A 27678-nucleotide genomic window follows, 5' to 3' on the forward strand; every position below is an offset into this window, starting at 1 on the left:
ATTGCCCGAATAATTTATATATCTAAAACATATCGCTGTAAATATGTAACAAAATATTTTTAGTAAGATTACAAAACTTAGGAAACTTAAACAAAATTGTTTTATTTACTATAAGTATTCATATGAGAATTGTTCTTAACAGTATTCGTACTTTATTTGCATTAGCCAGCTAAATCGCTAGTAACAAAACACCAAAATATAATATTTTAGAAATAGCAAGAACATATATTTTCTTTTTATATTAAATTTTATTACGTTTATTCACTTTCGAATGTGTAGTGTTTTCTGCCATCTCCTGGGTATTGCTTTACAGCCACTGGGCGATACATACGGTAGTTTTCCAACCAATAATAAAGAGCAAGGCAACCAGACATTACACCTACAAAGCTCAGCCAATATTGAGAATTTGTAAATCTTGGTTTCTCCGCCTGCGAGTAGCGATCTTCTCCGTATAAATCAATGTCAGCATGCAACTACAAACCAAAACATTAAATTAAAGTCATACTTTTTGTTCGGAAAGTGCTTGAAACAAAGTTTACCGTCTCATGGAGATTGCGCTTATGCTCCGGAAAATCGTATGGATAGTAGGGGTCTTTCGATTCTATACCTAAACCTTTACCCAAATCAGGGTAATCACCATAGCCTAGACCGTTGTCGGCATATGGACGATATTCCTCTGGCAGTAGGTAGTATTTTTTTGCAGCCGCAGTACACTCCTTTTCGTTTTTTGGAATCTGAGCAGGTTTGTAATCCTTATTCCAACCAGCCACTATAATTATTGAAAATTGTTAAAGGTTTACATACATAAAAAGGATAATTTTTAGCGTTACGTAAACAAAATAAACGAAATGAACTGAATAGTGTAGCACTATTTTATCAAGCTGTCAAATTTAATAACCACTTACTGCCTCTCGCCACATGCTGGAATAGCATGGGGTTTGCAGCTTGAAGCCTCTGTGCGGCCTTAAGTCCATTAAATATTGCGGACATTATTTGGAAATGCTTCCTGGACTTCTGTGTTTTTCCAATAGTACAGTAGTTGTTAAGAATCAGATGTTTCAATTGTCAGTTTAATTGACGTTTTCTTTTAAAGCAATTCTTACTTGTGGTATTGCCAATTTGAATTTACTTTTACAAAACGTTTACCAATCAATCTATCCATACCGAGTAATGAAAAACAAAATTATTTAACCTTATTGCAAATTAATATGAATATACTGTTAGGGCCGTTTTTTCTATATCAGATCTTGCAGATGGCTACTAATCTTACATTGAGAAAGCTGCCCTAAAAGTAATAATTTGCTTTAGGTTACCGAAATAAATATGCTTATTTTTTTAATGACAAAACCATCCGCACCTTAATGGCAGTTGGTTTGGATCGGTAATTGCAATGGTAACTGCAGTCTGTCTATTTAATAAGTTATTCAAAAAGTCATGGCTACTTAAATTCCAATAAATTGGAAGAATTAGTACGGTAATTAACGCATACGCTCCGTGCAACAATCACCCATTCCAATTGTGTAAAGAAAAACGTAAACCTCTTGCAATCTCTCTCTTATTCCGAAACGACCATATCTCATAGCTTACGCAATGCGCATGTTTGCTTTCAGTCAGCTGTTCTTGCTGACATCACGGTTGACTTATTATTCGCCCGCGCTTTTGAATGTGAGTTTTCAAGTGTTGTATTATTTGTGAAATTTTATATTTTTTAAAATGCGTTGCGCAGTGTTCGGATGCAATAATAATAATGGTAAAAATTGTGCTACGAAATGGAGATTTTTCCATTTCCCTAAAGATAAAACAGTACTAAAACAATGGATTCATTTTTGTCGTCGTACGGACAAAATTAATGTTAAAAATGCATGCATTTGTGAAGTGCACTTCGCGTCAGAAGCCTTCGAAAGAAACTTGCAGTTTGAAATGGGTAATTATAGCATTTTGATTACAATAATTTTATTTTTATAACCAAACACTCTTGCAGGTTTAAGTTCGCGGAATCCAACTAAGTTGCTACCTAGCGCTTTTCCCACGTTAACAACTGCTCCTGCAGAGGCTAATGAACGGCAGAAAAGGATGAAGTCTCGTTCCAAAAAAGAGATGTTAACAACATTGTTGAAGAATACCCCTCCTGTTGAAGTAATTCAAGCAGACGAGATTGGAGAGGCAACTCAAACTGCAGGAGAGGAGATCATCGATGAGAAAGACGAGAAAATACTGCATTTGGAAACAGAAATGTTAGTCCTAATTGATATTGATGAAGTATCTTTTTCTTACATAAGTATGTGTATTTCTTATTATTTTTAGACAAAGGCTGAATAGTGTTGTTAGAACTTTGAAAAAGTGCAAAAACGAGCAGTTAGCAGAAATTAAACGCCTTAGGATTTCCATTAAATCCGCGGAATTCCACAGAAATAATTTGGAGCAAAAACTTAGCTGCATTTTCACCAAGGGCCAGGTAAGTGCCCAAATTCTAAAAAGTATGTTGCAAAATACTTATATTAAAGTTCATTACTCTTACTACATAGATTGAAAAATTAAGGGATGGAAATAAACGGCGTCATTGGAAAGAAGAAGACATAGCTAAGTCGATCACGCTATACTCAACAAGCCCGAAAGCGTATAAACTTTTAAGGAGAAACAACTTTCCTCTACCAGGTGTGCGAACTCTGCAATGGTGGGCAAAGAAAATTGACGTAGCTCCAGGTGTCATAGAGCCGATTATAGCTCGAAAGTAAAATAATTGTTTTTCAGAGCTAGAATGTATTTTAGGATTCGTTCCTTAATTAAAAACTTAATAGAACATATGTAAAGCAAAAAAAGAAAATTAAATAAGACTATAAATTGATACTTGGTTATAAAATATTCAATCTTTTTATTTACATAAATGTATATGGTTGAAACAAATACAGTAAAGAGACAAAATTAAATAATACAATGAAAATTCAATTAAATGAATATGTAGGTAAATGTTCACTATAAAATATTCACTTATATTCATGTTTTTGTATGCCTGCAATACAAAATTGCTTCTTATTGCAAAGAAAAACAAACAACTGAAAATCAGCTGATTGTACGTTGGTCAACCGTGACGTAGATGCGCAGAACGAACAAAATTTGAACTCATCATTGCGCAATCTTTTTTTCTATCATTCTTTCTTATTCTGGTGATTATACCTAAATCGTTAAAATAACTGAGATAGTATATGATAAATGTAATATATGTACATTGTATTATTTTGATGGATAATTGGGTCTATAGCTGTTAATCAAAGTTCACCATATAGATTGATGGCAATATCCGTCCAAAACGAGACTAACTTATAAATAGGCAATACAGCATTATTTTGATGGACACTTGGGTCTACAGCCATCGTGTATCACAACATAAAAAGCTATCAAAAACGAAATGGTGGCTTTTAGACGCTACGGCTAAAGCGATATAATTCTTCTTCTTTACTGGCTTAGACACTGCTTACGCGATTATAGCCGCGTTAACAACATCCCGTCAGTCGTTTCTTCTTTTCGCTACGTGGCGGCTGTTGGAGATTCCAAGCGAAGCCAGGTCCTTCTCCACCTGGTCTTCCCAACGGAATGGGGGTCTTCCTCTTCCTCTGCTTCCCTCGGCGGGTACAGCGTCGAATACTTTCAGAGCTGGAGTGTTTTCGTCCATTCGGACAACATGACCCAGCCAGTGTAGCCGCTGCCTTTTAATTCGCTGAATCGTCCTATACTCCGTGATCAAATTGAAAGGTGAATTTTGTCCATTTCACCTCCTTCAAAGAAATCCTCTCCCGCTGTAATACGCTTATGCCAACGAATTTTCCAGCCATCATAACACTTGAAAAAATCTTCCGTCGTGATGACCATCAGAGTCTTCTCCGATTCAGCTTTTATATCCTTAATTGCCTCAAAATGGTTTCTCCGGAGCGGTCGTTTGGGCTTGCTGAGTAGCCAGAAGTCCAACGGAGCTAAATCAGACGAATATAATGGTTGCGGAACGATATTTGTTGAATTCAGTATGAGATGGTACATTATCGCACTTCTTTGTTCTATAAATTCAGACGTAGTAAAAATCGACGAATTCACTTTTAGAGCATCACAAAACGACGCGTATCTCAAATAGTAATGGTTATTTTGAAATTTAGCTTAGATATCACTAACAGTACTATCAAACTACAGAAAAAAAATTACCGGTTCGAAAAAAATGTGAAGTATAAATTAAAAATTCGACTTTCAATTTCATCGCAGTAGTATCTCATACAGCTCACCGTTCCATCGAATGCGATATTCGCCGGGCCAACGCGTAAAGGACCATAAATCTTTCGCAAAACCTTTCTCTCGAAAACTCGTAACGTAGACTCATTAGATGTTGTCGTCATGGCATGGACCTCTGCACCTTATAGCAGGTCGGGAATAATGAATGACTTATAGACTCATCGAGAGAGGACTTTACTTTTCAATTGCCTACTCAGTTGAAGTAGCACCTGTTAGCAAGAGTTATTCTGCGTTGGATATCCAGGCTGACATTGTTGGTTGTGTTGATACCGGCTCCAAGATAGGTTCAATATCATCGGCGTACCCCAGCAGCTGTACACTCTTAAAGAAGATTGTACCTGCCCGATTAAGTTCTGCAGCTCGAATTATATTATAGAGCACACTTTAATTCCAATCAAAGAAGCTGATGCATGCTTGTTGTCAGTTCTTTACCACCGTGTTTGAATAGCTCGGCCGGCAATCCATCAGCCACTGCCGCTTTGTTGTTCTTCAGACGCAATGAAACGTCCATCGTAATCGATTGGGGAATCGGGTTTGCTTTCTCCTGGCGTTATACTTTCACTACCATTCAGTAGACTGGGGAAGTGTTCCCTCCATAATTTTAGTATTCTCTGGGCATCGGTCACTAGATTACCTCCGGGGGTTCTACAAGAGTATGCTCCGGTCTTGAAATCTTCTGTTAGCCATCGCATTTTTTCGTAGAATTTTCGAGCATTACCCCTGTGGGCCAATTTGTTAAGCTCTTCATACTCACGCATTTCGGCCTCTCGTTTCTTTGTCTGCAAATGCGTCTTGATTCGCTCTTAAACTCTCGATATCTATCCCATGTGGTCGACCGTAACGTTGCAAGGTAGGCAGCCTGTTTTCTCTCCGCTGCGATATGGCACTCCTCGTCGTACCAGCTGTTCTTTTGCATTTTCCGAAAACCAATGGTTTCGGTTGCAGCTGTACATAAGGAGCTTGAAATGCCATCCCACAGTTTCCTTATACCGATGTGTTGACGAGTACTCTCAGAAAGCAGAAGTGCAAGCCGAGTAGAAAATCGTTCGGCTGTCTGAACCTTCTTCGTGTTTGTTGTCGTACGTTTTTTTGCTGCACAGAGGCGGGTGCGTATCTTGGCTGCAACAGGATAGTGGTCCGAGTCGATGTTAGGATCTTGGAGCGTACGCACATTTGAAACACTGCAGATGTGTCTTCCGTCTATCACAACATGATCGATCTGGTTGATGGTTTTTCGATCGGCTTAATGAATTTTCATATGTAGGAATCTAGTAGTACAGATAACCATATGTCGGGCCCCGGCGAAGTCGTTCAGCCTCAGTAGGGAATACTACCCTAAATTTATGTTATGTCATACATCGCAAGATATAAAACTGACAAAAAAAATTAACCGAAAACATATTGAATTGTGCTAAATCGAATAAAATCGTGTAAAATTTTAAAAATATTCGCAATGCAAAAAAAGTGTTAAAGTGGAGTTGTTTCAATTGCAATTCAACTTAGTCGAGTTGTAAACCGTTATAGGCGTTTGAATACATTAACATTTAATATCTTTGTCACAAACTCAGACTCAAGTGAGATAATCCGTTGACAGTAGGTGCGTTTGTTATAGATAATTTAAATCCTGACATTATTAATTGGGTTTTGAATCAGGAGAAAATAATATTGCCAAAATAAATAAGTATTTTATTATCAAATTAAAATATTCTGAAATGAAACCAAAATATTATAAGCACTAACCTGATTTGAGTAAGACCGAGTTCATCATGATGTCGAAATTTTATGACATTTTATTAAGAAGAGTTATATAATATATACGGACTGCTCTTTTTGTCACATTTGTAATATACGTATACATTTCCGCCTAGCTATTACTAATTCAGACAAATTTATGGATATAATAAAATCATATAATTAGTTGGAATATTTTTTAATGTGAGTAACAATTTACTATTTGAGTAGTAATAAGTACATAAAGTAAGTAAATTATACTTTTATATATAAACATACAAGCGAATACAGATATGTACATTGAAGTTAAAATAATATAAATATATGTATGTATGTATCTACATGGAGAATATTCGGACATTTGTTATGGAAATGTGTATATGAGAGTATAAATATGTAGTCCACGTAAGTATCTCTATACAAGGTTAAAAATATATGCACACAACGGAAAGTGTTTTAACTTGAACTTGAGTATTTATGATTTAAATGGCCAACGGCGACGTTCTGCGTTTTCCTTCTCTTTATCGATCTTCCAATGATTTGGGTCCATCAGATACTCGCTTTAGTGAAATATATAGTGTTATATACATATGTATTTTGTACATATTAATTTTAGCTTGGACTTAATGGACTTACCGCTTGCGAGATAATTCCGTCAGAAGTTGTGCCTTTAGATCCGCCAATTTGCCACCATCTCCGCCATATTCCTCTGGCAATATGCTACGAGGCACATGCTCATACAGACTGTCCAAGTTTTCGGTATGGAAATGAATCTTTTCGGATGATAATTATTATGGTTATAGCTACATTTTAAAAGGAAGCTAATTCCAATTTCAGTAATTTACCAATTTGAAGACTTCACGACTGATAAACGGTTTCAAGATGCTCACTACTTTATCCAAGTAGGATGGACAGTTAATGATATGTATAGCTTTTAGGTGCACGGGTAGTGCCTCTTGTAGGAACGCCATGTAAATACGCAGTGTGCTGAAGGTCATCTTACTCAGATGTTTCAATGTGTAGCCGTTCATGTCGAATATTTGCACTTCACCGCTGGCAAATGTTTCTAAATGTCCCTCGATGGAAACATCACCATCATACATATTGAACCGACAATCAGAGACCATGAAAAATGCTTTAGTATCGGCGTTGTGATTGACCTACCATAATACAAATATACAAAATATCCTCAAAATATTCTTTAGAATATGTAATATTGTCTCACTCACCTTTCCGGGATCCATATCAACCATGCGATAACAGCTCACTTTGTAGCCCTCTGACGTAAGTCCAGGAAGTGGCACCAAATCTCTGTCAAATAAGCGAAAAAAATCATGGAAAGTGAGAGCATATACATAAATATAGTATGAAACAAGAACGGTAGAATCACGAAAAATTCGTATCGCTACAATTTTATACCCTGAAATGGGCATATAAAGATTGCTACGATGTTTTTAACTCCAGTAAGGAAACGTCTGAGACCCTATAAAATATATACGAATGCATATCAGTGATCAACATGGCGAGCTAAGCTGATTGAGCCAAGCCCATCTGTATTTAATTTTCTCACCAAGAAGTTGCACATTTGTTGGAACCGCAGATATCGGACCACTATAGCATATAGCTGCCATACAAACTGAACGAACGGAATGTATAGCTCTTTCATTTGACGAGATGTCTTCATGAAATCTGGCTTCAATTATTTCGTAATATAGTGTTGCAATGGGCGCATAAATTGTTCTATTCGGATCACCGTAGCAAACCAACGCGATACAAACTGAACGATCGGAATCAAGTGCTTGTAAGGAAAGCTTTTTCATTTGACGAGATATGTATCTTCAAAAAATGTGGCATGGGTTAGTGTCCAAGGCAACAGTAAATTGTTCAGATCGAGTCACTATAGCGTATATCTGTCATACAAATTTACCAATCGAATATACATACATACGAGTATAATAATACGAGTATGTTTTATATTGAACTAAACAAGGATGGCAAAGCTTTTTTTATAATTACTATTAAAGTTTGATAAATCGTTTCGTTTATGGTGTGTCAAAATTATGTTTCTATTATCAATTATATGTAGTATATATATATATATTTAATGGTACTAACGCATAGTCGAATGTTTGCTTGCTATCCGCATCGGTTGGGTCACGTTCGAGGAAAATGTGTGGGTGTTTATTCCGCAAACTGTAGTTAATTTGTATGAGCTTTTTGGTAGCTTTTAAGTCACCATACATGCATCTATAGAAGCGTTTCAAAAGTATGCGATCTGAAAATAGTTAAAATATTTTGACAATTTAAAATCAGTTTTTTCCTTTACATCAAATTACATGTCTTTTATAAATACAATACCCCCAAGTTTCATAAAAACTTTTGTTTCATATTCTCTCTGACAGAAAACTATCTTAGTTTATGTCGTAATAAATGAAAAAAAAAAAAGATTTTAACAATTGTGCAATTCACAAGTATCGTAAAGTTATAAGTTATAACGATTCGAAAACATAGCACTGAAAATTGTAAACGTGTAAACTCATTTTTGTATGAAATCCAACAACAATTTTTTTAAACAAGTGTAAAAATTTATAACTTTACGATTTTACGATGCTTTACGACAGGGTTGTGAGTACCCCAAATTAATAATTTTAACGGTATGCTGGTTTGTTTCCAGTTGGATTTCAAAAATCGTAAAGACAGTTCATTTAAAATTAATTCTTATTTGTTTATTTCAATACTCTATCAAAATTTCTGAAAAAATAGTGCTCTCAGGTAATCCATTGAGGAAGCTGCAAAACAAAATCTGGTATGTGTGTTATGATGTTTGGCTGCAACGGAACTGAGAACCTCACTTAATATAAGAATTCTGGTTATAGATTAAATCATTTTTGATTTTCGTGCCTATGTATATAAAGTTGGTGTATGTGAAGCTCGGAATTTGTTTTGGAATCTGAACCAGAAATACCACGTCTTATCAACTATGAAATTTTAATGATTTACAAGCTGGTTCCATTGTAAACAGAACTATCTGAATCTAGCGCCCCCTGGTGGTGCCATCTATATGTCAACTGGTGCGTTAGAATCTTTATCGATTATCCAGTGAGAATTTCATGTCATTTCATTGATTGGAAGTGAAGTTATTGCCTTTTAAGTGTCAGTATGTTTGTGTTATCGGTGCGAAAATGAGCTCCGAACAAAGAGCCAACATTAAATTTTGTTTTAAATTTGGTAAAACTTTTACCGAAACGTTTCAATTGATGAAACAAGATTATGACGATGATTGCCTATCTCGTAGCAGAGTGCACGAGTGGTTTCGACGTTTTCAAAGCGGTCGTGAGGACATAAATGACGATCAACATATGGGCCAATCGAAATCCGTGATCACCGAAAATTTCATCGAAACTGTTAGTGAATTCATCAAAAATCAGCCGAAATCATCATTAAATTTGTGGAAATTAAGTTTGGGCTTACGAAACGTGTGTGCACGGTTTGTTCCGCACAAATTGACTGACTGACTGAAAATTGCTCAGAATCCAACATTCGAAGGACGATTATTTGACCAAAAATCACGTTTTAACCATTAACCACTTCCCGTATTCACCTGATATGGCACCGTGCGACTTCTTTCTTTTCGGAAAAATGCATTTGCCCATGAAAGGAAAGCGTTATGCAGACGTAGAGGCCATTCAAATGGCTTGCACCGACGAACTGGTGGATATACCGGCCAACTATCTAAAACACTCGTTCGATATGCTTTTGGACCTTGCAAAAAGCTGTATTGAAGCAGAAGGAGACTATTTTAAATAAAATAAATGGATTTTGCCGAAAAAACCATTTGTTCTGTTTTTTTTTAAGTCCTGTTTACTTTGGAACCCATCTTATAATTAGGTACTTAAACCTATAAAAAATAAAGCAGTGTTTTTGTTATTGCCGAATTTATTCAACAAAGATGTTCCATTAAATTTTGTGTACGGAATAAAATATCTGGTGCCGAAACGTTCAGAATGTTGGAAAAGGCGTTAAGTGATAATTGTTTGTCGTGTTTTTGGTTGGTACAAATTATTCAAAGAGGGCCGCGAACGCGTTAAGGACGAACTACGTCCAGGACGGCCACCAACATCAACTGATGATCAACACGTCAATAAAATAAAAGAATTGGTGTTTGAAAATTCCTGTCTCACAGTCAGTTTGCCACTATGTTTGTAACACCCAAAAGGAAACGTCGGAAAACCATTAAATTATATATTGAAATGATCAATGTGAAGAGCTGTGTCTACGAGTATTTACCCAAGTTCTGTCTATTCGTACGTATAGACGCGAACTAGTGTCTCAGTTTTTGAGATTTCGGTCTGTTTTTGCACACGTCCTCTTCTCATCAAGAAGCACTCATTTATTTTTTATGCAGGGTATTGTAGCGAGGTTTTTTCTTTACTTTACGTCCATATGTAAATTGATCGTTTTATTATTTTCAAAACCGAAATAAAATATGCTCATAATATGTATTTACTTTGACTTAGGCACCCCTTATACGGCTTAACTGTGAATGATAAGTCAAAATAATATAGCAATTACGTTGACAGAACACGTAACGGTAGTTAACAGTTAATTTCAAATATGGAACGTTCTATAGTAAACGTACTCGTAATGATGTTATTACGATTGACGGATATGCGTAAGAATTTTGTTATTCAGTTCGAATAGCGAGAATACTTAAATCACTTCCACTTTTTAACAAAATTTCTGAAAACAATTCTGTGAATTTATGGAATTCACTTTCAGGTATGCGTTAGAAATTACAATTTATATAACTTTAATAAAAAAGAATGTTTAGATATGTATATCTGTTAATGGGTGGACATTAATTAGCTCTGCCGTAAGCCCCAGCACTCACCAATTTCCTTAGGTAATTTTGGATTTTGTTTAAACCACTCATACAATTCATCAATTTCAGCTTCTTCGGCCGCGTCAAATTTCATTTTGTTAATAACTGATTTTCAAACTTTAAAAATTAATATTTTCTTTAGTTAAGACAAATTGCTTAATTCTTATACTTTATATATGTAGTTATCATTTATAGCATATCAAAAATCCTTGATTTTGTAACTTTCAGTTCCGCGTAAATATTTTCACTTTCGTTCGCTGTATTGGAGAGCTGTGAAGTCAGTCTCCTACTGAGCTGGATTGCACAAGCTGCAAATTATTATTATTATTCGTTTGCGTTTATTTTCTATTTATGTTTTCGCTACTCGCTACTGATTTATAGTCGCCTGTATATGATTATAAATAAATGTGTGCAATTTCAATGTACCTACGCCGCCTTTCCGTTTTGTGCTTGTTTGTTGCGTTCCATGGTACAATTGTGGAATCAATGCTTGGCGCTTTACGAAAAAAACGCTTGCGTTGTTCAGCTTGAGTTGCTGTGCGCGTAAAATTCGGTGCAACGGCCGTTATACAGCGCCAGTATTTCTTAAACTTTTGAGCTAATGAATTTTTATGGTACATACAATATATTAAGCATATCGGTATAAATTCCTAAATAGTTTTAAGATTTTAGCAAAACAAAGTAAATTAGGTATTTTAGAACACATGTTATTTTACGATTCGTTATTTCATATTATCCTAATTTCACTCAAGTAGATATACATAGATTGTGCAAAATAGATTTCTGTAGTGTCCCCCAGATAAATTCTCAGATATATTTTTAAGAGTTATTCTCAATCATGATAGTTTAGAATTTCGAATTCGAATTTTCCCATTGCTAGTTGCAAACTATCGTTTTGAATCTCTACCAGAATTCTCTCTGATTATATATCCTGTTCGACAGCACATAATAATACTATATATATATACAAGGTTTGTCGCAAAAGAAACAGGAAACAGAAACACTGTTAAAAAAACAACAAAAAATTAATATTTTTCAAAAGTTATATTTTTTCATTCAAAGTAGTTTCCTTGTGCTTCGATACAGCGTTTAGCCCGGTCAATTAGCATTTCAAATGAGTCTTTAAGGTAATTTTTCGGAATGCTCTTGAGAATATCGGTCGTCGCCTTTTGGATAGCTGAAATGTCCTGAAACCAGTGTCCTTTCATGAGCAAATGAAGTTTTCCAAATAGGTAAAAATCACAGGGTGCCAGATCAGGTGAGTAGGGTGATTAATGGTTAATATGGAGTTTTTTGTCAAAAAATCAGTGACAAGCATCGACTGATGACACGGCGCATTATCGTGCAACAGGCGCCAGGACCCTGTCTCACGGTATTGTGGTCGAGCACGACGAATGCGTGACAAAAGACGCTTCATAACACCAAGGAAAACACAGCATTAATCGTTTGGCTAGGTGGAACGTACTCTCGGTGTACAATACCCTCGGAATCGTAAAAACAAATCAGCATTGTCTTTATTTTTGACTTCTGAAGACGACCGACTTCTGATCGTCACAGAGGTCCTCACGACCTTCTTGGAATCGCTTAAACCACTCATGCACATTCCTACGGGATAGGCACTGATCACCATAAACTTTTTTCATCATTTGATATGTTTCAGTAAACGTTTTCCCAAGTTTAAAACAAAATTTAATATTTGTTCAAAATGCATTTTACGACCGATGACCAAAAGCTGCTGTCACTTTTTGATCGATAACATCGATTGTAGTAATCTGATTGTCTTAAAATTTTCATGAAATGTCAACAAGAGATCAAACTTTTTATTTCATATACCCACCAATAGGTGGCGCCACCAGAAATAGTTATATTTAAAAAGTTCTATTTCTTTTGCGACAGACCTTGTAATTATTATTCCACCAAAATATTAGATAATAAAATACGTATGTGTGTATATATAAATAAAATATATGTACATATATTTCACAGTAAAAGCAGGATATTCTTCTGTTGAGGCTTCTCTAGTTTTTTATATCTCTTGTTCTTTTGGATTTTACTTTTTTACGGTTTTTGAGATATCGATCCGAAATTTCGCACACATTTTCTCATACTACTCATTTGTTTAAACTGTCGACGTCGGACCACAAAAGCACACAAAAAGCTGTCATACGTACTGATCGATTAAAATCAAGTTCATGTGTGGAAGACTTTTTTATTTGACAGGGTGTCTTTACGAAATTTGGCATGCATATTGTTCAAGATAACTGTATAATATATGAAGTAATTGTTCAGAACGTATCAATATACCATATTGCAAACATACAACAGGCCGACCAAATTCAAATTATTGTAAGAAAACTTGAACCTGTGAAGGGTATTATAGCTTCGGTGCAGCTGACGTTAATGACGTAAATTAAATACTTTTTTGACGGATTTTTGGAAAATGTTGGAATTGGCTTGAAAAGTAATGGGTTATTAAGGAAAATACGACATTTTTTTGGTTGTAGACTCTTTTTATACTCTGATTAATCAATAACTAAATACGTAAAAGACATAAAATTTTGCACCCAAAATGGTATGAGACGGCTTCATGGAAGCCGGTGTAAAAATTGGACGATGGTGAAATCTCATATTTCGGGACTCGCTGGATCGATTTCGACTCAATTTAGTCCATAGCGTTTTTCTTTATAGTTTAGATAAGACCACTATAATATATGTATAGGTACATACAAACTGATCCATTACAATTAAGTTATTTTATAGAAATATAGAAACTTAATCACCACAATAGCAAATACTATAGATGTCATTCAAACTGACTGATAACCTCAATGTCGGGTAGAAAGAACTAGCAAAATTTTTTTTTGGATGGAAATCGTTGGCCGATTACATTTTCAAAAATAGTTATACAAATAGTTGGTAAAGAAGCTCACCTGTGAAGACTGCACCGAAGCTAAAATTTTTTCAACATATCATTTAAATTTTTTTTTTCATAATCTAACAAATATACACTCTCAGTTACAAAGTTGCGATAATATCATATGCGTAAACAAAGTACATATTATATACTATATTATGGTATTTATTATAAGTAATAGAAGACTTCGGCCACGCCATTAAATTATATTTTTGTAATCGGTTTAATGAAGAAGTTCGTATAGCAATTACCCGTCTGAAGAACAACAAAGTGGCGGCGGCCGATGGATTGTTGAGCGAGCTTTTCAAACACGGCGGAAAAGAACTGATAAGGAGCATGCATCAGCTTCTTTGCAAAATATGGTCGGACAAAGCATGCCCAACGATTGGAGTTTAAGTGTGCTCTACCCAATCCACAAAAAGGGAGATCCCACAATCTGCGCCAACTACCGTGGGATAAGTCTCCTAAACATCGCATATGAGGTTCTATCGAGCGTATTGTGTGAAAGATTAAAACACTGTCTCGAGACCCGTCCAACCGATTTCGACATTATTATGTCACTTGTGAAAATGGACGAAATCGGACAACAATAACGCCTACTTTCCGTATAGCACAATTTTAAGTTCCACTTGTTTCGTTCAGTTTCCACTATACAAATCAAGAAGCAATTAATATAACGCGATAAAACTTTGCACGTATAATGTCTTTAGTGTGTGCCACCTTACGACTATAAATTGTTTAAATTCAATAGAGCCCCTAGTTGACTTATAGTTGACTTCTGATCGAAAATGTCGGCCAATGTGTGATATACATATATAACTGAAATTAAGGGATAATTCTTATCTGTATGTTAAAAATGGGTTGAATTGGACAAATACTATTCTTAGCCCCCGTATACTTAATAGAAAGATTTTCGAAATTCGGTGTGACTTTGTACCGCACATATCGGCCAACTTACTTACTTGTTTAATATTATATAATTTAAGCTGACGCGAACTAAAATATATTAATAAAGCTAACCTTCCTTATTTATTTTATTTATTTATTTGATTTTTAACAAATGCTTTTCATTTAATTGATTTTAAGCATATTCTTTTTATATAAAGTATAATTTTTAATACACATAAGTAAACTATCCTATCTTTAAGTTGGATCAATAGTTTAGGAATTTAGCCCGGACACGTAATTATACATATACATATATAGATATATACATTGGTTATATTTGTATGTACATACAACAGTAAAAAAGTCCTTATACAATTTACTCTGCATTCTCCCATATAAATTTACCTAAGCATTTCCATTTTTACAACATATCACACCAAATGGCTATAAATCGGAAAACACTCTCCAAAGAGTTTTAGATAATAATGATTTTGTGGATTTGAAAATTTTCAAAACAAATACCAACGTCGCGAATTCTGTGCTGGATCCATTTTCCAATGCCTTTCATCCATTAGGTAATCTCTGTAAGACGATTAACAAATAAATAGTGAATTGACGTTTGAAGCTTATTAATAATTAATAGCTTGCCTTTTAACTTTTAATTTATCTGTCCATATTTTCTTCAGATCCGTTATATCACCGGCATTGCCGCCATATTCGTTCGGTAACATATGACGCGGCACTTTTTCATACAAACTGTCCATGCCTTCGGTGTGAAAATGTATCTGTTGGTTAAAGCATTTTAATAGTTTATATAGTTTGTACATAAAAATAAAGTTATATACAGTTAGAATTTTCAAAAAATTGAACTTGTTTTTAATATGAATATATTTAAGAATACACACACAAAATTTCATAACGTTTTGGTGAATATTTTCGAAGTTACATGCAAATTTGAAAAGGTGTTCCAGAGTGCTTGGAAGTGCATTCCAAACTTTAAACGCATTTTTCTCAGAATAGTGTTTTCAAAGTTGGTAACCCGCGCTTCTTAAATATAATTTTTGGTAATTAATCGAAGACTTTTTCTCACCGAAATGTTGGTCAAAAATGATTTTTTTTTTAAAACCACCATTTTGTCAAAAAAAAATTATTTACTAGCCTTAACATTACTTTAAGGAAATCTTTTTGGCTTTTCAGAGAATCCAGTTCAGAGATATAGTGTCATAGTAAAACGTTTTTTTTTTTAGAAGAGCTCCCGAAGATACTAAGTCTTAAAATATAGTTGAAAGATACCATAATATGTGTACAAATTTTTGAATTTTTCTCAATTTTCGCACTGTGGTATGTAATGGTCATACGAAATATTCTGAAAGACTTTAGTTGACATAGCTCTGTATATATTTAACTTATTATAGACGGTGGGTTCATATCCAATTTTGAAAACATTTCCAAACTACGTAGGCTGCTATATATGTATATTTCTGGACTAGGCAACACTAAGTGTTGCCAGGTGCAATCTGACATTTCCATTGGAAAGTTTGACATCTTTTAGCATAACATCACTCAGAACGTTTTATCATTTAATCGTGAATTGTTTTATTTACAGGGAATTAAAAAATTCATCTCGGCCAAAAAATGGAATTAACTCGTGAACATTTTCGTGCGATCATTTTTTACAACTTTCGACGTGGATTATCACGACAAGAGTGCATCGATGAACTAAAATCTTCGTATGGCTATGAAGCACCATCCTATAGCACTGTGAAAAACTGGTACAACGAATTCAATCGTGGCCGACGCTCGCTCAAAAACGAATTCCGTGAAGGTCGTTCAAAAACAGCCGTTGTGCCAGAAAACATCGACGCCGTACGTGAACTAATAATGCAAGACCGTCATGTAACATACCTTCAGATAGAGGCATGCCTATGCATTTCTCCCACCAGCATACATTCGATATTCCATGAACACCTGGCCGTAAAAAAGGTTTGTTCTCGTTGGATCCCGCACAATTTGACAATCGCTGAAAAAAAGGCTCGTGTGGATTGGTGTAAAGAAATGCTGAAAAAATACGATCGCGGTGCTTCAAAAGACGTTTATAAGATCGTCACAGGTGACGAATCATGGATCTATACGTATGAGCCCGAAACAAAACAGCAATCGACCGTGAGGGTCTTTCAAGACGAGACAAATCCAACGAAAAAAAAACATTTTCGTTGATAAATATGCCTATTTTCATTATTAGGCCAGAAATATATATAGCAGCCCTCGTACAAATGTTCTTGGTGTTACAAATAACCGTTAGGTACATTATTAGCGAGTGTAAAAATTAGAAAATCCTATTTAGTCGGATACGGCAAATATTATATAATTACCATTTTAAAGACATCCTCGTGAATAAAAGGCTTTACAATAGACACCATTTTGTTTAAAAATGGCGGACAATTTATGATATGCATTGCGCGTAAACGTACTGGATACGCCTCTTGAAGAAAATTCATATACATACGCAATGTCGTAAAGGAAATGCGCGCCATGTGCGATAAAGTGTAATCACCTATATCACATATCTGTATTTCACCATTTGATATTGAATCATCTTGCAGCGAGTCATCTTCAATTTCACTTGTTTCCTCCGTCTGAGTATCATCTTTCGATTTCTCTGTCTTTTGTGTTTGCGGTTTCTCGATGTCGAGCTCAGAATAACGACAGTCAGCTAGCATGAAAAAGGCTTTACACTCGATGGTGCTATTTAACTAAAATTATATTAGTTAGAGTTAAAGTAATATTCGAAGTATTAATCTACATTTTTGATACCTTTTTCGGATCTATATCTGCTAGCCTAAATAATAATAACTTATAACCTTCTGGTGTCAGACCCGGTAGTGGTACCATTTCTCTGTAAAGAACAGGGAATATAATGTAGTTAATTTTTTAACAAATAATTAAAGAAAGAAAAACATTTTTATTACCAAAGAGAGAATGTCGGATTTCAAAGATTTGCAATAATTCAATTGTACGAGGAAACATATTAAATTGTCGTAGTAATCGTAAACATTGTCATGAGATCATAAAGTCACCTCTACCACTGGAGTTTTTATCTAACCTCGTGTCCCTACAACTAAGAAAAGGTGAATTTGAGCCAGAAGGATATTCACGTGAAGTCAAATCATTAGTAGCAAATCGCAAGAACATAATGGTACCATATTCTGTTCCCATTCTACTGAAACTGAAGTATATTTGCAAGCTTAACATTCTTGGGGTTTCTGATGATGATTCTACTACGGACTGTCACCGAACTAGCACTCGTAAAACCCGGGTATAGGGCCAGTAAGTTCAAGGCTATACACGTTGACCTGCTGTTCTCCGTATTCGATGCTCATTTTATCTATTTATCAAATTGTGCCACTCCAAATGCTACTATGAATTACCATTTTGAGAATTAGGTCTCTAATAAAAAAGCTAAAAACATTTCTGCCGAATTGCTATTTGAGCACTTAATGAAAGACCCTTAATTTTAAATTTAATTTTGCAGGAACGGTTCAATATGTACTAAGTCCCATGGCTGATTGGAGGCATTATCCCATGTGAAAAGGCGATCGTGTAGTACGTTATCTTGGAAACTGTTTTGTTTTGGCCACATCTTAAGCGGTCATCTCCATGGAAAGAGAGTAATATCGACCGAAAAAGAATTTGTTTTTAGAAAGAGCTTGCCTATCTCTACGGTTAATCTTCTCCGTTGATGGCGACCGATTAAAATTCATTTAACGAGTTTCAATATATTCGCTTTTCAGCTTTGAAGAACTATGTCCAAGTGTCTCGAAAATGGCATGTTGTTAATTACTTATTGATCCTCATCATTCATTGGACAAAAATTTACTTACACTACATCTCGTATGGCTTTGACAGCTTCATCGTCGGGATCACGGTGAAGAAATATATGTTGGTTCTTATTTCGTATTGAAAAATTTAATTCAATAATTTTTTTGGTTTCCTCCACATTGTTGTACATACATTTAAGAAAGCGCCGTAAAAGAATGCGATCTGTAATATAATAAAAAATATTGTAAATACATATATATGTATGTATGTGACTTAAAACTGTTAACTAGTAAATAAAGAAGGATCTAAAGCTTATATTTGAGTTCAATTAAATTGAAAGCGAAAAATTGCACGTCGTTGCTGTTGATTTAGCTGTTCGGGTACACAGTTGTTGGCTTAAACTATTCCCGCTTGGTTTAACCCACCGCTCAGTTATAGAAAGGAAATAAACAAATACACTTTTCTATACAATACTAAAAAATGTACCCTGGGCTTCTTTAAGATACCGTTCATACAATCACCAATCATATGAAGTAAAGTGAGCTGGATGTTCGAAAACCTGATATTAGTTATATGGCGGGTGGGTTAAGTTTTCGCCCAATTTTATTTATAACGGGTGATTTTTTTGAGGTTAGGATTTTCATGCATTAGTATTTGACAGATCACGTGGGATTTCAGACATGGTGTCAAAGAGAAAGATGCTCAGTATGCTTTGACATTTCATCATGAATAGACTTACTAACGAGCAACGCTTGCAAATCATTGAATTTTATTACCAAAATCAGTGTTCGGTTCGAAATGTGTTTCGCGCGCGTGTTTTGTTCAGCGATGAGGCTCATTTCTGGTTGAATGGCTACGTAAATAAGCAAAATTGCCGCATTTGGGGTGAAGAGCAACCAGAAGCCGTTCAAGAACTGCCCATGCATCCCGAAAAATGCACTGTTTGGTGTGGTTTGTACGCTGGTGGAATCATTGGACCGTATTTTTTCAAAGATGCTGTTGGACGCAACGTTACGGTGAATGGCGATCGCTATCGTTCGATGCTAACAAACTTTTTGTTGCCAAAAATGGAAGAACTGAACTTGGTTGACATGTGGTTTCAACAAGATGGCGCTACATGCCACACAGCTCGCGATTCTATGGCCATTTTGAGGGAAAACTTCGGACAACAATTCATCTCAAGAAATGGACCCGTAAGTTGGCCACCAAGATCATGCGATTTAACGCCTTTAGACTATTTTTTGTGGGGCTACGTCAAGTCTAAAGTCTACAGAAATAAGCCAGCAACTATTCCAGCTTTGGAAGACAACATTTCCGAAGAAATTCGGGCTATTCCGGCCGAAATGCTCGAAAAAGTTGCCCAAAATTGGACTTTCCGAATGGACCACCTAAGACGCAGCCGCGGTCAACATTTAAATGAAATTATCTTCAAAAAGTAAATGTCATGAACCAATCTAACGTTTCAAATAAAGAACCGATGAGATTTTGCAAATTTTATGCGTTTTTTTTTAAAAAAAAGTTATCAAGCTCTTAAAAAATCACCCTATATAAGTTTTGACGGATATGAATAAAACACGCTCTCATTTTCATTAAGATAACGCACACATTGGCCGATATATGCGGCCGGAAGTTGAGAATCATATACAATATTAGGTATAATGGGGGCCAGGGAAGTATTGACCCTATTCAACCCATTTGTGATACACATAGACACTATTGCGAGAAAAGGATTCTCACTGAATTTCGATTGCATATCCCATACTTTTACCGAATATTTTTGGTCAAAAGTCAACATTAGATTCTGTAGACCACATTTCCGGTATTTGGGGGCTTGAACAGATTTGGTTGGATTGGGGAAATTTTGACTTAAAAAAATGTGTGCCAATTTTATCCCGTTATATAATATTAATTACTTATTGATTTGTACACTGGAATGAGAAAGATTCCAGTGGAATTTTAAACTGTGTTTTATGAGAAGTAGGCGTAGTTGCAGTCCGATTTTGTCCATTTTCGCACTGTGACATTGAAATGTCAAAGGAATAGCTCGGGTCTCAGGATATATGAATTCACCAAAAAAATGGATGGCGCCACGCCAATCGCCCAAATTTCAAAACGGTTCCCATAAATTTTTTTCTCACCAGCTCGGGTGTAATATGTACTATATTTAATGTCTCCTGTGTATTTAATTATTGAGTCGGTAGAAATTTTTATAATATTTCGGCTGGGTAAATTTGGTTGTTGTAGCTTTAGTGATTTAGGAGATATGTATGTACTTTAAACTTATTAGAGACAGGATCACGGCCACTTTTTCAAAAGTTATTGCCCACAGTTGCATCTTTCTTTAAAAGTTTTCGGTTAATGCCGTTTTATGGGCGTGGCAGTGCTCCGATTATGCTAATCTACGGACAGTAATTTTTATACTATGGAACGCGCGTACCAAGTGCCATCAAAATATCTCAATTTTTACTCAAATTACGGCTTGCACGGGCAGACGGACCTGCAGACAGATAGTCACAGGGATTTCAATTATTCTCGTTGTATTGAGCATTTATATATATTTATATAACTCTATATCTATATCGATTAATTTTAGATTAGTTTTTATTTTTGAATACAAAATTCCGTAAGAACATATTCAAAACGTAATTACGTATCATATTTAAGTGCTTGCTTACTCGTGCATTCCATCTAGAAATTGATAAAAAATCTCTCGATTATACATAGCATTACATATGTACACGATTATAATCATAACGACTTAATTTTTTGCATTTATAAACGCTTCACCACACTCTTGATTATATCACATACAAACATACAAATGTATGCGTACAATTTAAAATTATTTCGCCGCTTGATTACGTTTTGCGGTTTGCACTCAAGTTTTGCAGCCATGCATTTATGATTTGTTATGTTTGTTGATTCCATATACATATGTAAGAACATACTAGGCAAGTTGAAAGTTTTGTTTTTGTTATCAAAATTTGTTTTGCTATTTAGTGGTTGCAATCGATCAACTTTTCGATAACATTTCTGAGGTAGGAATTGTGATATGCTTCAAAATCGTCCTCCATCTCAGCGATTACCACTTTATTATCATATAATTTTTTTCCAATGAATATTTTCTTGAGGTATTGAAGGGAGTAAAGCTCGCAGAGGGCAATATCGGGAGAACGCATTGGATGCGGTAGTGACTCGCAGTAAATTCAAATAGTTTTGCCATCGTTTATCATTGAGTTGCGATACGATGCATTGGCTTAATGAAACACTTTGTTCTACTTCCATTCTTTCTTTCAGAATCAGACGTAACTATGAGTAAAAGTTAACTACCATCTTTCCATGTTTCAGTTCATTTACACCGATAAATGTCAACCGCACTAGCTATTAATCGTTGTAAAAAATCCGGTTTTGAATTGATTGATATGTCTTACAAGTTACTTAATATCTCTTTTTTTTCAAAACACAAAAGCTTGGACGCTCGACCTGTTATATATACATACATATACATATATAATACTATATATGCATTTAAAATATTTCATTATCATAATTTGTTGATAATTTGTTTTAAAACGGTTGCAATATTGGTTTTTACATTTTTTAATATTTGCATATCGATCTTTAACGTTCATTGCGTTATTTCCATATTTCAATCATGTTATTTTGACACACATACCAATTTCTTCCGGTAATTTTGGATTTTCTTTGAACCATTGTTCCAATTCATCCAATTTTTTATTCAGTTGCTGCGAAACCATATTTTATTTTACAAACACTCGCTATCGCTTTCTTTATATTTATAGACTTGGATTATATTTTTAATAGATGTTTACAGATTTACGCCGCGCTAAAAGCTTGCACAAAGACCACTTTCTCGGACGCTGTCACTTTTGCAACTGACCAGATAACGCTCACATTTGAATTTACAGCTGATTTTTACGCTGATTCCCAACTACCGTTCAAATTCACGATGCGGTTCGCTCAGCGGTGTGATTAAGCATGCGATTGTATATACATATGTACATACATTCATAAATTATAGGTAAGGAGAAATCATATTCGCATTAAACCACGTAGTATGAGTTACTTATACAGTCGCCGGCCTTATTATTGACATCACATGTAAAGTATGCACAAATATCTACATGTGTTAGTATAAATATTAGAGTACTAGTACTATGCTCTATGCTAAACAGGAAATTCCCCATGTAAAACAGGAAATTCCCCACGTGATTATAAGCTTTATAATTTTTGATTATGTTTTTTTAAAAGCAAAAAGAAAAAAATAAATTTGCCCTAAAATAGCCAAACTCCAATCGTTAATATCTTTTAAACCGATAGGTTTACGAAAAAATCGTAAGACACCCTTTTGTAGGGCATTTAATTTCATACAAAATCTATTAAGCAAGATGGGTTTTCTAGTATGTAAATAGTTGGAAGCGAGATATGAATTTTTCTATCCGATAATGAGAAAAAAAGAAAACCGTTAGACGCCGAACATTTCGATTACAATTAAGAGCTCATACTTTTTAAGAGGTGTCTACCAACATTCGTTTTTTGACCCACCCCAATGTATAAATAAGTATAAATAAAAAAATTCAAAAGATAGCTGTTCATAATTCAAAAGATTGGCAAAGTGAAAACAGCTTTTCTCAGCTTTAAACGAAAAACTACAGATGTTTTGAGAGAGAACCAGTTATCGTCGCTGTTTCGCTTAATTAAAATTTTATTTATTTTTTTAATTTATGTATGTTTTTAAATTCATCATTTATGTTAAAAATAATATAAACAAAACTATATAGGATCTTCAAGCAAAGAGTATTATTTAAGTTTACACTCCTGCAATATGCTGTTTCACAGGTCACCCAATGATTGTTCGTAACTCATAAAACTAATCGATATAGATATGATGTTATAAATAACGGGTGATTTTTTTGAGGTTAGGATTTTCATGCATTAGTATTTGACAGATCACGTGGGATTTCAGACATGGTGTCAAAGAGAAAGATGCTCAGTATGCTTTGACATTTCATCATGAATAGACTTACTAACGAGCAACGCTTGCAAATCATTGAATTTTATTACCAAAATCAGTGTTCGGTTCGAAATGTGTTTCGCGCGCGTGTTTTGTTCAGCGATGAGGCTCATTTCTGGTTGAATGGCTACGTAAATAAGCAAAATTGCCGCATTTGGGGTGAAGAGCAACCAGAAGCCGTTCAAGAACTGCCCATGCATCCCGAAAAATGCACTGTTTGGTGTGGTTTGTACGCTGGTGGAATCATTGGACCGTATTTTTTCAAAGATGCTGTTGGACGCAACGTTACGGTGAATGGCGATCGCTATCGTTCGATGCTAACAAACTTTTTGCTGCCAAAAATGGAAGAACTGAACTTGGTTGACATGTGGTTTCAACAAGATGGCGCTACATGCCACACAGCTCGCGATTCTATGGCCATTTTGAGGGAAAACTTCGGACAACAATTCATCTCAAGAAATGGACCCGTAAGTTGGCCACCAAGATCATGCGATTTAACGCCTTTAGACTATTTTTTGTGGGGCTACGTCAAGTCTAAAGTCTACAGAAATAAGCCAGCAACTATTCCAGCTTTGGAAGACAACATTTCCGAAGAAATTCGGGCTATTCCGGCCGAAATGCTCGAAAAAGTTGCCCAAAATTGGACTTTCCGAATGGACCACCTAAGACGCAGCCGCGGTCAACATTTAAATGAAATTATCTTCAAAAAGTAAATGTCATGAACCAATCTAACGTTTCAAATAAAGAACCGATGAGATTTTGCAAATTTTATGCGTTTTTTTTTTTAAAAAAGTTATCAAGCTCTTAAAAAATCACCCTTTAAAATGTAAGTGTATAAATGAGGGGGATGCCGAGGTAAGGTGAAATCCGGGTGACTGATGATGTGTCCGTGGATAATGTACATACGTCTAGTCTTAAAGGGTCGGTTTGTGTGGATTATCTGTTATTTAAACGAGTATTAATTCGTCGATTGCTTAAAGGCAAATATTGAGGTTGCACAAAAAATTTACGATTTTTATAATTGAAACATATTCTTTTAAAAATGTATTGTTATGAACTCAAATAAATATTCTTCATAGCCGATGAGAAAATTTGTTTCATTCAATGTTCATCATCGGAAGAAAGTGTACACAGTCGCTGCGTCTGAATATATGGCAAAGGACTGTAATGACAGCCATAAAACGATAGTGATTGTTGCAATAAATGTATTTCAAGTACAATTCTATTAGATAAACATTAAAACATATAACTTGGAACTACAACCAAATAGATATAAGAACAATTGACAAATCTATATTTAAAATATTTTTCAAAAACTATAACTAATCTGCCGTTATACTTAATGAATAGTATGCATGTAATATCTTTAATATAATTTCAATTATAACATTATTTCTATTTTTGTACTACATGGGCTGAAAAGTAAAAAATCTCTTAAACTTTCTTCGGGTACTAACCCTAACTAGAATACTGTCAAAGTTTCTCGCTATTTCATTCAATCGTTCTCAAGTTATTTTTCTGAAAGTGACGATTTTTGCTAGTTTACATGGAAATGTAGTGATTTCATGTTATGGTAAACAATGCTTCCTAAAGGCAAAGAAAACATCACACGGAGCAAAAGCTCGTGAAAACGGTGGATGGTCGACGGTATTCATCGCGTTTTTGGAATAAAGAGACCTGTTTACGGTACATCAGCTTTATCTGGAGCTTTATCAGCTTTACCTGGACGAGTCGAACAAGAACGCGTTTCATACTCAAAATTTACATCAAAATGATTTGAATGAACTCGCGCGAGATGTCGAGCTCTCTAGCCATCTCTCTAACATTTGTTTGACGATTCTCAAGCACTTTTTTAATATTTTCATTAGTTAAAGAGGTCTTCCAGAATAAGGTATGTCTTCAACGATCTATCGATTGTCATTGAAGGCTTTCTAGCTTGTGTTTTTGATAAAACTGAATCACCGTAAGCCTTTTCCAATATTCGCAACGATTTCGCATACGAAATTTGGTTAGAGTTACAAAAGAGACAAATTCTTTATTCGATACTTTTATCCAGTATAAAAATCGCAACACTGAGGTGTACCGAGTTGACAAGCTCCCGTAAACAAACTGGTTGACAGATCGCGCTTATATTTGGCATAGCAATTACCTACTTAGCAAAATAATTTTGTATACCCTGTACAGGGTATATTAAGTTTGCCACGAAGTTTGTAACACCCAGAAAGAAACGTCGGAGACCCTATAAAGTATATATGTATATAAATGATGAGTATGTTGAGCTGAGTGGATTTAGCCATGTCCCTCTGCCTGTCTGTCAGTTTTTAAGGGGCACACCTAGTGTGAAATTCTCAAAAATTCAATTTTTTCATATTTCGATTGGTTATACCTTTAAAAATAACATAATAAAATTTCAAATCGATATCTGACACAGTTTTTGAGTTACAGCCATTTAAAAGAGTAGCCGCTCGGCAGTTAGATAGTTGCATTGGAACTTTAAACGCGTTTTTCTCGAAACAGCATTTTTCGCTGCAGTGATTACTCAAAAACAAATGATCCGATCACTATTGAATTTTTTTGACATGTTCTATATATAGTTCTCCGTACAATGACCTATCGCTTTTTAATCTGATCAAAAAATCGAATTTTGGTAGGCCAAAAACGACCAAAATTTTGGGTAAAATTCGTCTACGAGTATTTTTAAAACGCCGCCATATTGTCAATTTTTGATTTTTTTATTAGCTCGCACAGTCATCGTACAGACAATATGTTTTAGTTTAACGAGAATTTTTTTTTTAGGTTTCATCAACAGAGAAGGCTGCAATCATGGCAGCAGTGGAGGACCTTTGTTTTTTTTTGGCGCCGCCGGAGATCGCTTGTCATTTCAAAAATATTTAATATTTTCTTTCAAACTTTTTTTTTGTGTACTCTTAAAATATACCCTCAAAATTTTAAAACGATTGATTGACTAAGTTTGTTTTTTTTTATCCCAAAAAATGCCATTTTCTCTTATAGAAACTGCTTATTTGCATTTGGAGTGATTATAATCCAAAAGCCAATTTCGAGACACCATTACATTCTTACTTCAGCACTTTTTGGACTGTATGGGCAGAATAACAAATTATCATACATTTAAAATTGTAATTTGCAAAATAAAACAATTAATGTAATTAAAAATGCTATAATAAACATACATAGCTTTATTGACCTATGGCAAAAGAAAAACATTATTTTAAAGGTGAAATCACCAGTTTTCAGTTTTTACTGCTCTCCGCAAGAGATTAAATTTAAGTTATATTATTATTCATAAATCCAAAAATATACTATATGGCTTAATCAATTTCATGTTTCATGCACTTTATTCTGCCTATATATAAACGTCTATAATCAAAATCGATATTCTTCTTCTTCTTAATTGGCGTAGACACCGCTTACGCGATTATAGCCGAGTTAACAACCGCGCCAGCCGTTTCTTCTTTTCGCTACGTGGCGCCAATTGGATATTCCAAGCGAAGCCAGGTCCTTCTCCACTTGGTCCTTCCAACGGAGTGGAGGTCTTCCTCTTCCTCTGCTTCCCCCGGCGGGTACTGCGTCGAATACTTTCAGAGCTGGAGTGTTTTCATCCATCCGGACAACATAACCTAGCCAGCGTAGCCGCTGTCTTTTAATTCGCTGAACTATGTCAATGTCGTCGTATATCTCGTACAGCTCATCGTTCCATCGAATGCGATATTCGCCGTGGCCAACGCGCAAAGGACCATAAATCTTTCGCAGAATTTTTCTCTCGAAAACTCGCAACGTCGACTCATCCACTGTTGACATCGTCCAAGCCTCTGCACCATATAGCAGGACGGGAATTATGAGTGACTTATAGAGTTTGGTTTTTGTCTGTCGAGAGAGGACTTTGCTTCTCAATTGCCTACTCAGTCCGAAGTAGCACCTGTTGGCAAGAGTTATCCTGCGTTGGATTTCTAGGCTGACATTGTTGGTGGTGTTTACGCTGGTTCCAAGATAGACGAAATTATCTACAACTTCAAAGTTATGACTGTCAACAGTGACGTGAGTGCCAAGTCGCGAGTGCGACGACTGTTTGTTTGATGACAGGAGATATTTCGTCTTGCCCTCGTTCACTGCCAG

General features: G+C 35.2%; 4 protein-coding genes across 5 annotated transcripts; 1 reads left to right on the top strand and 3 right to left on the bottom strand.

Annotated features, from left to right (window-relative positions):
• Positions 1–77: 77 nt before the first annotated feature.
• LOC105233469 (NADH dehydrogenase [ubiquinone] 1 beta subcomplex subunit 8, mitochondrial) lies at positions 78–1072 on the bottom strand. The gene is made up of 3 exons (XM_011215566.4): positions 906–1072; positions 540–769; positions 78–473 (listed from the first exon to the last, which is right to left on the bottom strand). The coding sequence occupies exons 1-3, from the start codon at positions 988–990 to the stop codon at positions 258–260; spliced, it is 531 nt and encodes a 176-aa protein (XP_011213868.1). The 5' UTR covers positions 991–1072; the 3' UTR covers positions 78–257.
• A 139-nt stretch (positions 1073–1211) lies between these two features.
• LOC125778380 (52 kDa repressor of the inhibitor of the protein kinase-like) lies at positions 1212–2986 on the top strand. 2 transcript variants are annotated; one of them, XM_049455710.1, is made up of 4 exons: positions 1212–1924; positions 1982–2234; positions 2305–2477; positions 2540–2986. In XM_049455710.1, exons 1-4 carry the CDS (start codon positions 1714–1716, stop codon positions 2578–2580), a joined length of 678 nt encoding a protein of 225 aa, XP_049311667.1. In that variant the 5' UTR covers positions 1212–1713; the 3' UTR covers positions 2581–2986. The 2 variants fall into 2 exon arrangements, with proteins under 2 accessions (XP_049311667.1, XP_049311666.1); XM_049455709.1 differs by having other exon boundaries at positions 2305–2455; positions 2526–2946.
• Positions 2987–6035: 3049 nt separating this feature from the next.
• On the bottom strand, positions 6036–11228 carry LOC105233470 (alpha-tocopherol transfer protein). The gene is made up of 6 exons (XM_011215567.4): positions 10898–11228; positions 8122–8281; positions 7236–7317; positions 6852–7166; positions 6643–6779; positions 6036–6566 (listed from the first exon to the last, which is right to left on the bottom strand). Exons 1-6 carry the CDS (start codon positions 10980–10982, stop codon positions 6482–6484), a joined length of 864 nt encoding a protein of 287 aa, XP_011213869.2. The 5' UTR covers positions 10983–11228; the 3' UTR covers positions 6036–6481.
• A 3672-nt stretch (positions 11229–14900) lies between these two features.
• Positions 14901–22453, bottom strand: LOC105233471 (alpha-tocopherol transfer protein-like). The gene is made up of 6 exons (XM_049455707.1): positions 22186–22453; positions 18572–18731; positions 17505–17586; positions 17063–17443; positions 15339–15475; positions 14901–15272 (listed from the first exon to the last, which is right to left on the bottom strand). The coding sequence occupies exons 1-6, from the start codon at positions 22265–22267 to the stop codon at positions 15200–15202; spliced, it is 915 nt and encodes a 304-aa protein (XP_049311664.1). The 5' UTR covers positions 22268–22453; the 3' UTR covers positions 14901–15199.
• Between the last annotated feature and the right edge of the window lie 5225 nt (positions 22454–27678).

This window comes from Bactrocera dorsalis, chromosome 4 (assembly GCF_023373825.1).
Source record: "Bactrocera dorsalis isolate Fly_Bdor chromosome 4, ASM2337382v1, whole genome shotgun sequence".
In the NCBI taxonomy this organism is placed as follows: domain Eukaryota; kingdom Metazoa; phylum Arthropoda; class Insecta; order Diptera; family Tephritidae; genus Bactrocera; species Bactrocera dorsalis.

What these genes read in the sequence shown, in the direction of transcription:
- LOC105233469 (XM_011215566.4), bottom strand. Translation starts at nt 990, where the DNA reads ATGTCCGCAATATTTAATGGACTTAAGGCCGCACAGAGGCTTCAAGCT. An exon ending in CCAGCATGTGGCGAGAGGCA is followed by an intron (nt 770 to 905) that starts GTAAGTGGTTAT and finishes CAATAATTATAG; the next exon opens with TGGCTGGTTGGAATAAGGAT. An exon ending in AGCGCAATCTCCATGAGACG is followed by an intron (nt 474 to 539) that starts GTAAACTTTGTT and finishes TTTGGTTTGTAG; the next exon opens with TTGCATGCTGACATTGATTT.
- LOC125778380 (XM_049455709.1), top strand. Translation starts at nt 1,714, where the DNA reads ATGCGTTGCGCAGTGTTCGGATGCAATAATAATAATGGTAAAAATTGT. An exon ending in CTGCATTTGGAAACAGAAAT is followed by an intron (nt 2,235 to 2,304) that starts GTTAGTCCTAAT and finishes TATTATTTTTAG; the next exon opens with ACAAAGGCTGAATAGTGTTG. An exon ending in GCATTTTCACCAAGGGCCAG is followed by an intron (nt 2,456 to 2,525) that starts GTAAGTGCCCAA and finishes CTTACTACATAG; the next exon opens with ATTGAAAAATTAAGGGATGG.
- LOC105233470 (XM_011215567.4), bottom strand. Translation starts at nt 10,982, where the DNA reads ATGAAATTTGACGCGGCCGAAGAAGCTGAAATTGATGAATTGTATGAG. An exon ending in AAGCAAACATTCGACTATGC is followed by an intron (nt 7,318 to 8,121) that starts GTTAGTACCATT and finishes CTTATTTGACAG; the next exon opens with AGATTTGGTGCCACTTCCTG. An exon ending in TTGATATGGATCCCGGAAAG is followed by an intron (nt 7,167 to 7,235) that starts GTGAGTGAGACA and finishes GTATTATGGTAG; the next exon opens with GTCAATCACAACGCCGATAC.
- LOC105233471 (XM_049455707.1), bottom strand. Translation starts at nt 22,267, where the DNA reads ATGGTTTCGCAGCAACTGAATAAAAAATTGGATGAATTGGAACAATGG. An exon ending in AAAATTACCGGAAGAAATTG is followed by an intron (nt 18,732 to 22,185) that starts GTATGTGTGTCA and finishes ATTATATTACAG; the next exon opens with ATCGCATTCTTTTACGGCGC. An exon ending in ACGAGGATGTCTTTAAAATG is followed by an intron (nt 15,476 to 17,062) that starts GTAATTATATAA and finishes TTTAACCAACAG; the next exon opens with ATACATTTTCACACCGAAGG.